At 37.3% G+C, this 18,467-nt stretch overlaps 1 protein-coding gene across 1 annotated transcript; it reads right to left on the reverse strand.

Annotated features, from left to right (window-relative positions):
• Nucleotides 1–209: 209 nt before the first annotated feature.
• On the reverse strand, nucleotides 210–18,458 carry caprin1b (cell cycle associated protein 1b). The gene is made up of 18 exons (XM_067390544.1): nucleotides 18,304–18,458; nucleotides 17,685–17,864; nucleotides 15,165–15,227; nucleotides 14,996–15,082; nucleotides 14,410–14,648; nucleotides 13,211–13,293; nucleotides 10,092–10,241; nucleotides 9,939–9,991; nucleotides 7,541–7,624; nucleotides 7,007–7,174; nucleotides 6,820–6,925; nucleotides 5,657–5,718; nucleotides 5,427–5,534; nucleotides 5,149–5,292; nucleotides 4,619–4,772; nucleotides 1,311–1,514; nucleotides 1,125–1,231; nucleotides 210–828 (listed from the first exon to the last, which is right to left on the reverse strand). The coding sequence occupies exons 2-18, from the start codon at nucleotides 17,862–17,864 to the stop codon at nucleotides 742–744; spliced, it is 2,079 nt and encodes a 692-aa protein (XP_067246645.1). The 5' UTR covers nucleotides 18,304–18,458; the 3' UTR covers nucleotides 210–741.
• Nucleotides 18,459–18,467: the final 9 nt, after the last annotated feature.

Raw genomic sequence — 18,467 nt, forward strand, 5'->3', positions numbered from 1 at the left:
AGAATATTTATGTAAACACATCTACAATAGAGCATTTGCTTCAAAATTTAATTGTTCATTTTTGTCTTCTGAAGGATGTCACCAAATGGTAGTGCTTTTATGGTCTTTGAGGACTGACTAATAAGTGTGTTAGGATGAAACAATTCATTAGAATGCCAAATATACTGACATTAGACGAATTTATGACTTGATATTTTAATTGTGACTTTGAGGGGGGGAAACAAAAACAAAAGACAAACACTACACCCAAGTATAGAACAGTTAATGCAACACATCTTTATTGAAACTTTTGAAGCAATATCACTTTATAAACTGAGTCTGGGAGCATGTTTAATAAAAAAAGAAAAGATTGTACTAAAAGAACCATTTTTAGAACCAAAATGAATTAGTGTGAACAAAACAGTGGGACAGAAAGAGAACTCCCAATCTTGGACCAGCTGTAGCAGGTATTTGAGTTTTATTTCATACAAAAAAAAATAAATTATGTCTTTCAAGTTCACAGGTATCTGTTAGAAACATGGGGTAGCTTTAAAATCTTGACAGCAGCTTTTCAGCTTGGATTCTGTATCATTTTCTCCATTTTAACATGTCAGAGTAGGCATTGTATGATCAATTCCGGGAGAGAGAGAGAGCGAGACAGACAGACAGACAGACAGAGAGAGAGAGAAACAGAGAGACAGAGTGGGGGCAGGACATATGCACTTCAGTATTTGAATGTTCACTGTGGTCCAAAATTAAAACTTAAGATCGCATGGCTTGAGTGTTTCCTCGACTGATCCCTCGAGTCCCTTGGCCAGCGCCACGTTTATAGTTCTGTTGGTAACCATCCTGTGAAGAGACAAGTAAAGTTTGACATGACAAGACTTTGACAAGAAAATCTCAGTGTCTCACAGTATGGACCCTTTTCACAGTTCTGGGGTTGGGAAGGGAAACTACAACAAGTATAATTTCTGCATATAGAGGGGAATTTTTTTATTTATTTACTAGATTTATGATGTTAATTGTGATAATGTGTCAGTCTGTGAAAAGGTTCATTTTGAGGATGTGTTGAGAATAAAGCTCAAATGATACAAGGAGAAACTCACTTTTCTCACTATAAAAATAGCATCAATTATTGGTCTTACCCGCTGATAGTTGCCGTTGGAATAGTCGCGCGGCGTACTGAACTGGGTTTGTCCATATCCAGAGTTTGGAGAGTTTGAGAAGGATGGCCGATAACCTTCATATCCCCCTGAAATTAATAGGAATGATTCATCCATGATCTTCTAATGAAAACCACAGTATACAACAACTGCAAACAACGTTGCTACCTCTGAATCCATTGGATTGTCCTCTGTAGCCGTTCATCATACCACGCGAGCCACGAGGACCGCCACGAGACATCCCTCTGCTGTTGTAGAAGGACTGAGACTGGCGACTGAAGCCGTTGCCCTGGCCTCCTGGCTGCTGGGACATGGGCTGGTGGCCAGTGGAGTTTGGGAGTGACTGGTCTTGAGAATGGAAGGCACCAACCACTGTTAAGACAGGGATAAAAACCGCTGAATCAAACATGTTGTACATTTTTTTTATCATTACCACTACTACCACAGTTAGTGTTGGCACAATGACATTATGCATGCCACAGGAAATAGTGAAAGTTCCTATTATTGGCTCTATGGCTGCTTGCTTCCATGGGCCACATGTTGAGTAGGTCTGATATCTGGTTGGGTATAGTTTGCTTTTTTACAATACCGGTGCCAAAATGACACTTAAATTCGTACCGGTGCCTAAACAGATACCCAAAAGAAAAAAAAAAGCCCCAAACAATAGTGGTTGACATTAAAAGAACAGCCTTTTATTGGAGGAAAAAAAAAAATTCTTTAAAATTGAACAATTTTAAAAGTTTAAATATACATAAATACAAAAAACAAAATTCAATGAAACCTAAGCCATCTAACCAAACTATAATATAATTTAATACCAAACAACAAGTACTAATAACAGCAAATTCACATTTCTGCAAAAGAATTGCTGAAATATGACCAATTTGCCTTCTCTGGCAAAATAAAATATCTCTCCTGACTTATTGCATGTCCTGCACAAGGCGACCATTATTTTAGAACACGTTAGGGCTGCACGGTTAATCATATTTTTTATTCGCAATTACGATATCTGCTTCTCTCGATTGATTAAAAACAATCGGCACGATATTGGTCCACTCATTTATCCTGAAAACATGTTTTTTCTTTGGGATATGCTTGTGGTTGCCAGATGCAAAAAGCTTAAATCCCCCAAATAGAGCTTTTTCCTTAAAAGGATAGACTTTCTTCCTGGAGTTTTACTTAATCTGTGCAATCTGGCAACTCTGTGCACACGCTCCCTCTAAATGTGGAAGCAGCGCTGATGATCTGAAAACATACATGTGCGTTGGAGTTTAGTGATCTCGACGGCAAAATTCTGCTTTAATGAAAGTGTCATACAAATATTACAAGTGGCTTGTGAAGAAGTAGACTGGCTGTGTGACTAAATCTGCCATGATCAAAGCTTCAGCGATGGATTTCAACAAATGCAACATGGATCTCCACCTTACTGTTTGCAGAATGCACTTTTGCAACCTATGACAATTCAATCAGGAAAATGAACATAATTTGGAATTATTGGAATATTAGGAGTTTCACTGTTTTATCTTTTGAAGTTCCTAAAGGTTTTACCAGTTTTCATAATGTAAATCAGTTGAAAGTGATATATAGCCAGGGATATTTAAAGAGCATCTTTCTTTGCTTTACGAATTTGCAGGGCAATCTGAATCGGTTTTTGTCTCTCTTTTGGAAACAAATTGTGTTGCTTTAAAAATCTAATGTGAATACAGATTACAAAGCGCTCACCAAAACCATGTGTTTTGTATTGATTCACCATCTAACAAAGTTATCATAGTTGGTTAAATGAAGTCGGTGTGCCACCTACAAGCCTTTTGGGTGAAGTGTAGGTTGGTAAAGAACGTGCAAAATGGCCATAACTACATTACCCTTTTTTGATAGAGTAATCATGATTAATAATTGTGATTATAATGGAGCAAAATAATCGTGACCAGTTTAACCATTATCATGCAGTCCTAGAAAACATCATCTTATATTTCCATGTCGACGCATCATGATTCTCACGTGACACACGAGCTTCTACAATCACTAACTGAACTCCTTTCCACAAACTGATCGTGGAAATAACAGTAAATAAAAATGGTAACACTTTACAATAAGGGCTCATTTATTAACATTAATGTATTAACCAGCATCAACTAACAATGAGCAATATATTTGCTCCAGTATTTATTAATCTTTGTTTATGTTAGTTAATAATAAGAGTCATTCATTGTTAGTTAATGATAGTTCACAGTGCATAAACTAATGTTAACAAATGAAACCTTATGGTTTGTTTAATAAGATTAAGAGAAAACTTAATCATTTTTATGGTAACACTTTACAATAAGTGCAACCATAATCGCACTCTCGATATTCAAAGTGCAAATAAGACCAATTTTTTCTTTGATACAGAGCTAAGAGATGGTTACAACTACACTGCCCAGCCTAAGATAGCTTTCATATTGAGAGATATCTGTATTCATCAGAAATCTCGTTTGAATGCGCCCACGCGTTTACTTTCACGATCGCGCGTAACCCTGTAAATATGGAGCGAATACAGTAAGAATCGATGGTAACTTTAACCACATTTAACAGTACATTAGCTACATGCTAACAAAACATTTAGACAATTTACAAATATCACTAAAAATATCATGTAATCATGGATCATGTCAGTTATTATTGCTCCATCTGCCATTTTTTCGCTATTGTTCTTGCTTGCTTACCTAGTCTGATGATTCAGCTGTGCACAGATCCAGACGTTAATACTGGCTGCCCTTGTCTAATGCCTTGAACATGGGCTGGCATATGCAAATATTGGGGGTGTACATATTAATGATTCTGACTGTTACGTAACAGTCGGTGTTATGTTGAGATTCGCCTGTTCTTCGGAGGTCTTTTAAACAAATGAGATTTATATAAGGAGGAGGAAACAATGGAGTTTGAGACTCACTGTGTGTCATTTCCATGTATTGAACTCTTGTTATTTAACTATGCCGAGGTAAATTAAATTTTTGAATCTAGGGCACCTTTAATTTTGCTCCGAAGATGAACAAAGGTCTTACAGGTTTGGAACGACATGAGGGGGGAGTAATTAATGACAGAATTTTCATTTTTCAGTGAAATAACCCTTTAAAACTTTAAACGTGTTTTTGCTAGTACTTGTGTGCATTTAGATGTCAGAAACCTAAAATAAACATTATGTGGTTGAAAACACAGCATGGTTGTGATATGTGACAAGCGCTGAGTGCCCGTCTCTGGCTCAGCACCAGCCAAAGCGTGAAAGCACATTTGAATTTAGAACTTGATCACGTGATGCTGGATATTTTAATCGACAGCTCAGGCATTTAAGTGGCACCGAAATCTGCGTTCTGATTCGGTCCGGTACATACCCATCATATAGGTATGGCACCGGGTTTCGTTACCAAACCCTACTGATATACAGGATTATATTGTGGATATTAAAATATGATCTGAGGGATTCTGAAGATTTTCCTCACCAGACTGGAGCTGTTCTGGTGGCATGTCCGTCTGCTCCACAGGGTGCTGCGTCTGGCTATTAAAACCCTGGCTGTAGCTATTCTGGTATTGGCTGGCCTGCTTCATTGAGTCCGCATCATTAACTGGTGGGACAGGCGCATTAAGGTTGAACACCTGTCAGGAAGAACCGATGGAGGATAAGTGAGCATGTAATATTAGACTATTGCCAGGTTTCAAAGACAAGGCTTAAGCATAGTCCCAGACTAAAATGCATGTTTGAGCTGTTTCAACTTAAAGCAACTTACACTGACTTATATCTTAAAATATGTCACTGCCATTGTTTTGTCTCAGGATGCACACCAGTAATGTTTGGTCTAAGGCACGTTCATAAAAGCTACTTAAATGTCTTAATTAAGCTAAGACCTACTCTTGGCTTAATCCAAGCCCTGTCTAAGAAACCAGGCCAAAGAGTATCCAACACACTTTAAGTCTTACTGATCTGATCAGTTTACTTTCTTCACATCCAGTAATTTTCATTCAGGCATGTTACCGTTTGCATGGACTGGAACGGGGCTGCGTTGACATTGATGCCGCTGCTGTGCAAGGGTTTGGATCCAGGCTGGATCACCTGGGTTTGGGAGGCAGGAGGGAGCGCCGTAGACTGAGGCGGCTGCTCTGTCAGGGGTATGGAGGCCTACAGAGGACAAAATTAATTTTATGCAAATTGAAGGTACATTAGAATGCTCATGTTCTAGCTACGCAGTAACAAAAGAAATTGATGGAGGAACGTCTTGAATTCAAGCAGCGATTGGAGGTTTGACAACTTGCCTGAATGGGATCCATGGAGTTCGTCTGTGGTCGTGGATCAGCTGTGTGAGAGGACTGGTACATTGGGGGAGGTGTGGAGAAGGTTTCTGGTGGAGAAACCATGGGGATCTGCAGAGAAAGTAAAACTGTCAAACTTGTCTTTACACAGACATAAAGTTATTGATCTCATCTTTAATTCCCAGACAGTTCAGCAAACTCATTTTCATCCAGAAAAACTTGGCTATACTCACTTGTGTGGGTTCAGGCTGAATGCCAACAGCTGGAGGTTGTGCGAGACGAGACTCTGGGTGAGCTGCAAGTTAAGAAACCAAAAGCCCAGTGCATTAGGGTGATTAGAAACACTTAGCCAGGAGTATATCAGGGCCTTCCTGGTTTAAGTTCTTTTTTGTTGTTCGCTTGGGGGTAAAAAGAAGTTTGAGTTTAAGAGGGATTTAGATTCATGTAAATATGTGCTGCACCACATCCTTTCAAGAAAATAAATTACAGCAGTGAGAAAACAGCCGTTAAAGTGATGCCTATGTTTGCACAAGCTCTGGATTTTCAGCAATCCAGTCGAATTACGTCAGGTTTATTCATAAACCACTTTATACTTTATACTATATATTGCTTTAAAAGCAAGCGGCTTTATAGTATTAAACATTAAATTGTGAGTTGCTTTTATTTAGAATTACAACTTCAATTTCTACTATAAAGTGTGTTCATGTTTTTACTCATGCTTGATCTCGACAGACTGAAAAAAAAAAAAATAATAATTTACACAAAGGCGGCGGAGCTTTGGATCACACCCATTACATAATCACTGCAGACCAATTGTTAGTTCAAAAGACGTTTACCAGCCAAACAACTTTGGCAAGCCATTTCGATCTCCCAAACTAACTTCATTTTGGCCTGTTCATCAAAATTGTGTCACACCAGTTAAATTTGGGGCTCTCACTAACAATTATTTTAGTAATAGAGTCATCTATCAATTATTCTGATGATTAATCTGATATTTTGTGATAAAAGTAGAAAAAGCTTTGAAGCTTCATGAAGCAGTGTTTTGAAATCGCCCATCACTAGATATTGTTGAATAAAGTCATTATTTTGTTTTTCTGGTGCACAGAAATTATTCTTGTCACTTCATAACATTAAGGTTGAACCACTGTAGTCACATGAACCGTTTTAAATACCTCTTTAGTAGCTTTCTGGGCACTGAAAATGCAAGTGTCATTGCTAGCGAGGCCTCACTGTTCATCTTCAGAACACAAATTAAGATCTTTTTGATAAAATCCGATGGCTCAAAGGACTTACGGGTGTAGAACGACATGAGGGCGAGTAATTAATGACAGAATTTTCATTTTTGGGTGAACTAACCCTTTAACTGTACAACCATGTGGTGCAAGTAATAACATACCTGGTTGACACACCATCGGAGGCATCTCCATTGAGGCTGGCTTCATAGGTTGTGCAGATACAATAGCCGGATCAAGAGACTGTCCGTCAAAATCAAGCATGGAGTCCTGGAGGAAAAAAAAAAAAAAAAGGCTGTTTAGTATGCATTTGAACATATGGAAAAAGAACAAACCTGCAAAAGAACCCACCTGCATGAAGTTGTATGGACCCTGCATCTGTGCCATGAGATCCTGAACCACCTGCTGTCTAATCACAGGGTCTGAAGGGGGTGTTGGTGTTACTGTGGTCAGTGGATGGGGCTCTGGGACAACAGGGCTAGGGGTGGTTTGAACCGGCTGCTGCATGGAGTTAACCACCTGTAACAGAGCCAACAGACTTAAGAAATGTGCCCAATTACACACTAATCCAGTGGTTCACATCCATGTTGAACATGCAGATTTCTTAAACTTCCCCCAGTCTTCTGGAATTTTACCAATTAGTTCTTTTAATTTGAATTATTTTAGTTACTAATCTACAGAAAGATTTTTTTGTACTTTAAAAAAAAAAAAAAAAAAAAAAAAAGGAGGGGGGGGGGGGGGGGGGCTCGGGGCTTTAAATATTGTGGACAGTGGGAGGCTTTGGACTCAAAATGATTGAGAACCAATAAAACACTAATGATCCATACCCAAAATATGGAAAAATAAGTCAATATAGGTTGCAATGCAATTTCTAGAGCAGCTTACCTCAGTTTCTGCACTCCATTCCTCTATTTGCTCCTTATCGCCAGTACTGTATGTGCTCTCCGAAACAAACTGCCTATTCACAAACTAGAGAGAGAAGAAAAGGTCAAGAAAATTAATGGTAGTCAGGATTAAACTTAAACTTAACTGTACCCCTAAGAGAAAGATCATACAATTATAGGGTTCATTCATACAAATTCATTCTGTCCCTGAGGCACTTACGTAAAATGTTTTTGCACCAAAAACAGCTGTAATTTAGTTTTTCACAACCAGTTTGTCTATCCTAAATCCTGGTTTATTCTTGCAGAGTCCATGAGAGCATGTAGATGAATTTGCAAAACAGTGTTATTTTAGTATCAAGGGTGTTTGCTAACTTCACTCTGAAGAGTTTGTTCAATAGAAATCTTTCAATGAAGATAGGCAAACAACCTTCAAAATTAATTTGGTACAAATCCTTTAAAGTTCCAAGTTTCCATGTCATGCCATAGGCTCTCTCCAAATCAAAAAAGTCAGCTACAACATGTTCTTTCCTAATAAAAGCATCACGAATATAACTTAAGACAGACAAAGTGGTCTGTAGTGCTTTCCTAAATCCACATTGGGCATTACTTATGTGATGTTCAGATTCCAGTATCCAGACCAGGCAATCATTAACTATCCTCTCTATTGTTTTGCATAAGCAACTGGTTAAAGCTATAGGGTAATAATTAATCGGATCATTATAGTTATCAAATAGTTATTTCTGCTTCATGCCAAGAGCATGGAATTTTTTTCCGATATCCAGATAGATAAAGTTAAAAATTCTAAGAAACATTTTTAGTAAAAGGTGAGGTAGATTCTTTAAAAATTGGTAGTGAATTTTATCTGGTCCAACAGCTGTGTCGTGGGATTTTTTTTTTTTTTTTTTTTTTTTTTAAATGGCTCCTTGTTAGCAGCTTTGAGGCAGTGCACATTGCCTACCCAAGGGTCATGCTTGGGACCCGTTCACACCAAGATGAATGTTCAGAGCAAAAACAAGTGTTAAAGCATTCCTTTTTTTTTTTTTTAAAGAGAGGCACTCTAAACTCTTTAACAGTGAAGAAAATGGCCAACCAATAAGATTTGAGCTTTTGAACGTGCTCAGAAATGCTGATATTGCATAAAACTATGACTTGGTAGCACTCGTGAGTCACGACAGGATATTATGCTCAGAGACAGTGTATAGAGGAAAAATCCTGTAATTCTGTACTTTTGTATTTGGTGTTGTCTGATAAGCAACAGTGAATACAAACATCTGAACGGTCTTCAAAAAAGGAAAGTTGGGCAGCGCGGTTGTGTATGAGGTAACTGGGGTATTAAGCACCACCTACTGTCAGAGAAAATTAGCATTTTCCACCAGCTAGTTTTTCGCATTGGTCTGAAAATTTTAGTTCTTAAAGGATTAGTCCACTTTTAAATAAACTTTTCCTGATAATTTACTCACCCCCATTTCATCCAAGATGTCCATGTCTTTCTTTCTTCAGTCGAAAAGAAATTAAAGTTTTTGATGAAAACATTCCAGGATTTTTCTCCATATAGTGGACTTCAATTTGAAGCTACAGTGAAATGAATTTTGACCTTCAACTGTTTGGTGCCCATTGTTCTACACGATCCCAGACGAGAAATAAGGGTCTTATCTAGAGAAACAATCACTAATTTTCTAAAATAAATAAAATATTATACATTTTAACCATAAATGCTCATTTTGAACTAGCTCTCTTCTCTATTACAATTCCAGCAGTGTAGACACTGCTAAGTGTCTACACAGGTCACAGTTTGAACCAATTTTTATATGCAATATGCTAGTTCAATAGTATATAGCAATTAGTTCACACTTCGTGTCTACACTGGCGAAACTCTAGAGGAGAATAAGAGCTAGTTCAAGATGAGCATTTCTGGTTAAAAAGTATAATTTTTTTTTTTTTTTTGATGAGTGATTGTTTCTCTAGATAAGACCATTATTTCTCATCTGGGATCGTGTAGAACAATTTGAAGCTGCAGTGAAACTAATTTTGACCTTCAACTGTTTGGTGCCCATTGAAGTCCACTATATGGAAAAACATCCTGGAATGTTGATCAAAAACTTTAATTTCTTTTCGACTGAAGAAAGAAAGACAAACATCTTGGATGACATGGGGGTGAGTAAATTATCAGGAAAAGTTTATTTAAAAGTGGACTAATCCTTTAACATGTGTGTTGGTGTGATAAGGCCTTCAGTTTCAATAAATGTGCTTTTTGGACTAGGGAGGAATGTATGAGTTCTCAAAACTACATTTACATTTTCATAGTACAATGAGTGGCCATGTCAGATCATCCAGTAAAATGATTCCACAAATGTGAAGCTTGCATTGCACAAGGCCTGCATTTAAGCAACTTGTCTCACCTCGGTTGCCTCAATTGGAATGGGTTCTGCATACTCTTCCGTCACTTCAACCTCTGTTAGGAGACATAAAGGTCAATCTCTCAGAAATCAGTCTGGATCACAGCGGTTTCAGAATGAATGTCACTCGACTGAGCAAAATGAAACGAGATTTACCCGCATCAGGAGGGCGTTCCTCTGCTTCAGACACTTCCACCACAGTGGTTTGCTCCTCTTCCTCCGCGCAAACTCCGTTCTGATGAGACTGCACTCTGTCAAAGTAGCCGCTCTGCAAAACTCGCTCCAACGTCTCATTCAGTGCTTTATCTGAGAGAAAAGTTTCAAAAGGTTTAGGGTCAGTAAGATTGAGTGTTTTGAAAAGTCCAGGGCTCTCAAAGACTGTACACACTTGATTAAAAGTACAGTAAAAACAGTAATAGTGAAATGTTATAATTTAAGATTATATTTTAAAACTTAATTCCTATGATGGTAAAGCTACATTTTCAGCATCATTACTCCAGTCTTCAGTCACATGATCCTTCAGAAATCAGTCAAATATGCTGATTTGCTGCTCTTTTTTTATAGAAATCAGAATTTTAAATATAAACCTTGAGTAACAATATAAATGTAATTACGGTCACTTTTGATCAATTTAATGCGTTTTTGCAGAATAAAATGATTAATTTCAATGTCAAGTTCTGCCAGAAAAAGACATTACATTTGAAAGCAGACAGTTACTAAATGCCTAAATCAATGTAGAGCATGCTGCATACTTCCAGCCCAGCTGGTGCACAGCAAATGGATGTATTTATATGCGATGAGCCACATGATCTGCCACTGAATTCCACTGAAGGAAAGTGCTAGAGGCTGGAAGCTTTCTAAGGAAGGGTAATAGAATATTTATGATATAATTACATTGGTTAAAATTAAGCATCCCTGTGAATATAGAAATATTGTAATATGCTTTTTATAAAGCCATTAACATGTCACTAGCATTAATCTATTCACCTTATTTTGCAATGTGAAAGTAAGCTATTTTCTGCAAATGTGCGAGACTTCAGATTCATTAATCACTATAGGTACACAACTAGAAGAATAACTGTACAGTGCAGTAAAGGGTAAAGTGATTTGTGCCACTGATGGAGAGACCTGGGAGTTGTATTCCATCACTGTTTTTATCTGTGTTCCTGTGCATTTTACAATATTTATGAGGGGTTTGCCGTTTTCTCTCGTTTTAGTTGAGTGGGTGTGGCCTTAAAAACAAACTGCTTAGGAGCGCACATTTTAGCTATTTATAGAAATGTTTGTGCAAATGTGTTGGTTTTATCTGTCTTATTGTATTTATTGATTTGTTTTAACTCGTTATTAATCATCTTGTGTATTATTTATTAATCACAGTAAGGCAAGGAGTTAATTTTACAAAAATGGTATGTTCCAATTAGCAAGCGGGAACTGTGTATGTGTATTTAAGGCAGCAGTCATTAGTGGAAGGGAGGAATGAAGGACAGATCATGGGATTTGAGATGGTGAACAAGGTTATCGAAGTGCTGCTTGAGCACACAAACTCTGGTCGTACCCCCTCTTAGGTTAAAAATAAGGTGGATATCCTGTCTCATAAATAGGCCTAAATGAACATTTGACCTATTAATTTCTTTCATTCATAAAGGGATCTTGCAGTCATTGGGACATGTACACATACACATTTGTGCTTTGTTTTCACAAACAGATTATGATTCAGCAATAAAATTCACAATTTATACACACAAAAAAAAGTGTAGGAACAAATAAAAAAGTAGAAAAAAAAATATGGATGGCCATATAATCATTAAGGCTACATTTTATACATTGATATTTAAATCTTAAATTTCATCATGTACAGTTAAAGAAAAGCTGCATTCTAGCGTGAGCTGCGAGATTTGTCTGTATAACAGATACGCATCTGTAATCTGGGTCTGTATAAAAGGTGTTTGAACTTGTTTTAAGGATGGCACAATTGGCATTGCTCGAGGATCTTGCTGCGTAGTGTGTGTCATGTTTGCTGGGAATGATGAAAGGCTTTCAAAGAAAAGAAACTAACCATGAGCATGCAGTCGCTCATTTAGAGTACTCCAAATTCAGTAACATTAGTGAATTTGTTCTTGACTGAGGTCAAGAACAAATTCATGTGCGTATGCACATGTTGTGAATCAGGCGAATGTTTTTGTTTTTGTGAGAAGTTCTCCTGTGAGAACAAATACAAAATAAACCATGCAATTAGTGAATGAATGTCCTTAGACCGCTGCCAAACACACAGCTGCAGGACATCTCCAATACAGAAGACAGAAGATGGAGCATGAGTCAGGACAGCCATGACTTGTTTTCTAAAAACTATTTAACAACGATTTATGCAACATTCTGCATCAGCACGCATGTTTTTGGGAACTTAATGCATTTGAAATATTAAAAGGTTAGTTCACCCAAAACTAACCCTTCACTCAATTACTCACCCTCATGTCATTCCAAACCCGCAAGACTGTTCGTCTTCAGAACACAAATGAAGATCTTTTTGATTAAGTTTGCAATCTTTCTGTCCCTCCATTGACAGCTAGGTGTCTACCACTTTGAGGCTACAAAAAGTTCATAAAGAGATGGTAAAAATAATCCATATGAATTGAGTGGTTTAGTTCCGTTTATGTTCACTGATCAATGTTTATGTGTGAATAAAAGCCTAAATTCAATCTGTTCTTCATATTAAGTGATTATGTCACTTCAGAAAATTTAGACTAAACCGCTTAATTCATCTGGATTAATTTACGATCTCTATGAATTTTTGAAGCGTCAAAGGGGGTAGCTCTTTAGCATTCAATGGAGAGATTTTTTTAATAGATCTTCATTTGTGTTATGAAGATGAAGAATGAAAGTCTTACAGGAGTGGAACGACATGAGGGCAAGTAAATACTATTTTAATTTTTGGGTGAACTATCCCTTTAAGCATATTACACCAGATTTCCTGAGAATGCAAATATTAGTCTCCTTCTGCTAACATGCCCAAACACATAACTGGATCATGAGGAAACAGTTGCTTTCCAACCCAGCTGCAAATTTCTTTACATTTTTAAAACAATGGCTGCATTACCGCACCCTTTAAAACCCACAACAACATCAACAACAAAATAACTTAAGCATCACATAATAATCATAAAAACCTATTACTACTTTCAAAATGTTTAACTTCTTGTGCATAAATGTTACCATGAGGGATCAGACTCTAGTATAGACCTAAAAAGGATTAAAAAAAAAAATCCACTATAACATACATGTTGTTCCTGCTACAGGCTTCTCCTTCCCCTCCAAAAGTTCCCATAAGTGCTGTGATGCTTCTTGATACTGGTCAGTCAACCTGCGTGAGAAAAGCATTCCATTATGAATACACTTTATCCAAGAGATGAAAAAAAAAAAAAAAAAAAAAATTCTAATGAAAACAGCAGCGCACAAAAAAGCGCCAATATTTTGTGAGAATGGCAATTCTTTTGGGTGAACAATCCAATAAAGCTATGATTCACCCAAAAATGACCATTCCATCATCACCCTTACCCTTGTGTTTTTTCCAAACCCATAAGGCTTTTGTTCATCTTCAAAACATTTTTAATTAAATCTAAGAGAATTCTGTCCTCGACTGAAAGTCCACACCACCAGAGCTTTGACACTTCAAAGTTAGAGTAATCTTAGAGTAATCAATATGAAGCAAGCTTGCTTGACACACAGTAACAAACATCACTAGTTCTTGCAGAAGCTCAGACTTTCTTACATGTTTCACGAGAACAAACCACACTGATTCTCGAGCTCCTTGTATGCGTGTTTACCAATACATGAATAAATGCCTATAAGTTATGTAAAAAAAAAAAGCAATCACATCTCTTCATAAGACTTGGATTGATATGGATTTTAAGCATCAAAGTTATGAAATTTGTACTTTCAACAAAGGCACACAAATCTTTCCTGTTGCATATCTTCACTTGTGTTTCAAAAACAAAACAAAGATTTGCAACGACATGAGGATGAGCAATTGATGACAATTTAAATTTTTGGGTGAACTGTCCCTTTAAACCAGTGTTTCTCAAATCCAGTCATCGGGACCCAACCCCCACCCCCACAAGAATGTTTTAGATGTCTTTCCATTAAACACACTAAAGAAGCTGATGAGTTCAATAAGGCGTTTTAATTAGTGAGGAATCCGAAATATTCTGGTACGTTGGTTGCCTGGAGTTGAGAAACACTACTATAAAGCTTCTTTAAAATCTTGCAGGACACAAATTGGCTGGCAAACTTTAAAGCGTGCAGTGCCACTGCTGAGACCTCAAGCTGTCTGAAATGATGCATCTAAAAATCAATTCAAGGATACTTCATGTTGCAGTTGGTAGAACACCAAGATTTTGTTTGTTTGTTTACAGCATAGTTTACATTTGCATGCAATTTTCAGAAAGGTGGTCAGGATTGAATGGACAATCTATGTCACCTGATGTTTTGGTCACGTTCGGGCCCCACAAGCTTGTAAAACTCATCCAGAGAAGTAAGGTCACTCTCCGTAAGCAGCGAAGGTCCTCCGGCTCCTTGCAGCAGCTCTTGTCGCACGCTTTCATCCCCGAGTCGGTCAAGGAGGAACTGCAGCTCCAGAACCCGTTTCAGCCTTTTCTGTTCCACCTCTTCACGATGGAGCTGCTCACGACGTGCCGCTTTCTTAACGGTCTTCTGGATCTATCCAAAGCAATGGATTGTTGGAGACACCGATTCATATAAACCACGGGTGTTCAATCCTGCTCCTGGAGGGCCACGGTCCTGCAGAGTTTAGCTCCAATCCTAATTAAACACCTGATCCAGCTAATCAAGGTCTTACTAGAAACGTCCAGCGGGTGTGTTAGGCAAGTTGGAGCTAAACTCTGCAGGACAGTGACCCTCCAGGACCAATTTTGGACACTCCTGATTATTATAAACATGCCAGTGAGTTTTGGATCTATGCACATTCTCAACACCCCAAAAAAAAAAAAAAAAAAAAAAAAAAAAAGATGATATGAAGACAGCAAATTCAATTTTCATGTACTCACTTCTTGACCCAATGCCAAAAAGCTCTTGTGCAGCTCCCGTGCAAACTCGAGGTTATGGATTACTTCCTGATACTTAGACAGGGCTTCCTATATTGATTAAGGAAAAGAGCGGATTTTAGAAAATCTGAAAGACAACTGAAGGACAACAAAACATGCCTTGTTTACCCACCAGCTGGTCCTGGTTGAGACGTTCCCCTTTGCTGTTCCTGGCCTGATAGTCATCAAGTTTGCTCTGCAAGAAGACACGTGAAAAGAATACATAAAACTTGAAAAATAAACAAGTTATGTAACAAATTACAGTACTCATAAAACCATCCGATCAAGTCATTCACAATAAATTCTCGCCTCTCATAAAAGCAGGGGTGCGTAGAGGTTTGTAAACCGTACCATTCAAAGTTTAGGGTCTGAAAGATATTTTTGCCTGGTTTCAGAGACAAGGCTTTGATTAAACTAGGATTTGGCCTTAGTTAAATCAGGAGATTTAAGTAGCATTTATAAACATTTTAAGTTATAAACAAAAACATTCCTGCTGTGCATCTTGAGACAAAACAATAGCACTGACACTTAAACATGCATTTTAGTCTGGGACCAGTTTAAGCCTCGTCTGTGAAACTGGGCAGTTAAGTTTAAGAAATAATTCCACATTTTAAATCAAAAATACAGAAAAAAAAAAAAAAAAATTTTAAAATATTATTTATTCCTGTGATACATGATCCTTCAGAAATCATTCTGTTCATTTGGTGTCTAAAAAACAAAAAAAACAAAAAAAAAACAAATCAAAAAACAAAACACAAATCATATTCACGTTGGAAACTGTTGTGCTGATTAATATTTTTGTGGAAAATGTAATACTTTCTTTTTCAGGATTCTTTGATGAATATAAAGTCACAACATTTAATTTAAAGGGTTACTTCACCCTAAAATGAAAATAATGCCATTTATTACTCACATTTATTATGGCCGATTTCAAAACACTGTTTCAGGAAGCATTATGAATCTTGTGTCGAATCATGATTCAACACGCTGATTCATAACGCTCCGAAGCTTAATGAAGCAGTGTTTTGAAATCGGCCATCACTATATAAGTCATTATTTTGTTTTTTGGCGCACCAAAAATATTCTTGTCGCTTTATAATATTAATATTGAACCACTGTACTCACATGAACTGATTTAAATGTGTTTTTAGTACCTTTATGGATCTTGAGAGAGGAAATGTCATTGCTCCCTATGCAGGCCTCACTGAGTCATCAGATTTCAACAAAAATATCTTATTTTGTGTTTCGAAGATGAATAAAGGTCTTATGGGTGTGGAACGACATGAGGGTGAGTAATAAATGACATTTTAATTTTTGGGTGAACTAACCCTTTCAATACAATTTTGTAACATTATAAATGTCTTTACCACTTTTAATCAAATTAATGCATCCTTGGAGAATAAAAGTAATTTAAAAAAAAAAAAATTAACTAGGAACCTGAATTTGCAATTATTAAAACCAATTTTCCATTCAACATGGATCAAGACAGAGGACTTTATTCCATAAAGCTCCAGCATGAGGTAGAGATGTGAAGGGATTATCCCATTCCACCAGGTCAGTGGAAGAGGTTCATACAAGTCCCATAACTACAGCTTACTAAATAGATTCCTAAAAAGCAATGAAAGTCGCAGTCACTATTCACTTTATGGAAAACAAAAATGATGGCGGTCATCCTACTTTTGTGCTCCACTGAACAGGTTTGAAACCTCGTGAGAATGACTTCTTTTTCCTCTCATTAAGTAAATAAATACATTTTCTATAAGCAATAATCTATAAGATAGCAAGTAAACCAATATAAACTCATTTTGCTGCACTATGTCACTAAATTAAAAGTCTCTCCTGCGAAGCTCAGAAACCTGCAGGATCCAAAGGCGCTTACTGCATGTCCTGAGGACACACCTGGCTGTGACCCACTAATCTTCACAAACCCACGCCAACAAGCCCGAGACCATCCAAAACACTAACAACTTCTTTACATGCATTTTTGCGCCGACGGTTTCCCCTTTTTCCTTTACATGCCGAACCAGTTCTGGGGCGCCATGTTAGCTTTATCTCCATGTGCGTGCGAAACGCAGTGATCTAAACAACTGACAAAACCTTCAGGAAATAACTCTGTGTTGTATCATAGATTATATAGAAAAGGTAAACGAGTAATCGCGTATACATTTGTCGAGAAAACGGCAATAATATCAAAAGTTGACCGGACAGCATGTGCTAAAACTACGAACACTAGCCGGTTAGCATCTGCGCTCGACGATACAAAGAACAGTGAAAGAGGCAAAATTATATAACCTTTCGTTCATACAAAATTACTTAAGTGGCGTATTAATGGTTTCATAAACGTTTAATGTTCCTGGTTAACTAAGATTTTAAACGTTTATATAATACATTATTGACATTGAAACATGAAAATGGACACCCATTTTAAGTTACTAGTAGTATTATATGCGTTTTATTAAGCATCCAAAATAACTATATATATATATATACATAAACAGAGATTGTGTTTAATATATAACGGATTAGAAAAAAAACAAATGACCTGGATTTGTGGAATGAACTCTGAGGGGTGTGGGACACTTAAAACTAACTTTATCTACACATTTCTGTGATAATATCAGTTATGCTTGGGACTTGTAAGACAGACGGGTACCTTTTTCTTCTCCATATTGCGCACTTTCTTTTCAAGAACCACCAGCACCTGCTTCATGGCCTCTGATTGGGTTCCAGTCAGCTGGTTGCTGGCTGTGATTTGGTTCATTGATCCGGGAGCAGATCCCAAGTCTGGGCTGGCAGACTTCACAGTCCTGGTGCCATTTGTTGCCGAGGGCATCTAATCATGGATAAAGGACAGGTTTTAATTGTGGAATCAAATATTAAAATGCTGAAAACAGCCATTTTGAAGCAGAACATGTGTGGTGTAGGTTGCTGTGATCGATGATAGTTTCATTTTCGATCATATCACATTCACTTACTCTTCCAATTGTGATACAAATATGATAAAAATCATATATTTAGGTAATCATATATTCAATTTATCCTCATTATATAACAAAAATATACATTAAAGATTTTTCAGCTGGTCATAACAGCCTTTTATTCATCCTACTGCCCTATCTAAATTACCTCATACATTTTTTTTTTTTTTTTAATAAATCAAGCTCGTTAAATTCCAACACATTGTCATAGCAACCCATCGTCCACATTTCAACAAAAACAGTCCAGCGTATCATCACATGATCCCAGTGATTTAAATCCATATATGTGCTCACCTTTATGCGCAATATGTCCACAAGGGAAAAAAACAATTGTATAGAGTCAAATGTGCCGAAGCGTTGATTGTGTTGCTTTTATTTTCTCTTCTAATTTACTATGGGATCCGCCCCGCCGGCCTCACCGACAACTGAGAGCGAGTGAAAGGCGAGGAAAAGGTTTA

This window comes from Chanodichthys erythropterus, chromosome 7 (assembly GCF_024489055.1).
Source record: "Chanodichthys erythropterus isolate Z2021 chromosome 7, ASM2448905v1, whole genome shotgun sequence".
NCBI classification, from domain to species: Eukaryota; Metazoa; Chordata; class Actinopteri; order Cypriniformes; family Xenocyprididae; genus Chanodichthys; species Chanodichthys erythropterus.

What these genes read in the sequence shown, in the direction of transcription:
- caprin1b (XM_067390544.1), bottom strand. Translation starts at nt 17,864, where the DNA reads ATGCCCTCGGCAACAAATGGCACCAGGACTGTGAAGTCTGCCAGCCCA. An exon ending in GGAACGCCCTCCTGATGCGG is followed by an intron (nt 9,992 to 10,091) that starts GTAAATCTCGTT and finishes GTCTCCTAACAG; the next exon opens with AGGTTGAAGTGACGGAAGAG. An exon ending in TTCAGCCTGAACCCACACAA is followed by an intron (nt 5,535 to 5,656) that starts GTGAGTATAGCC and finishes CTTTCTCTGCAG; the next exon opens with ATCCCCATGGTTTCTCCACC.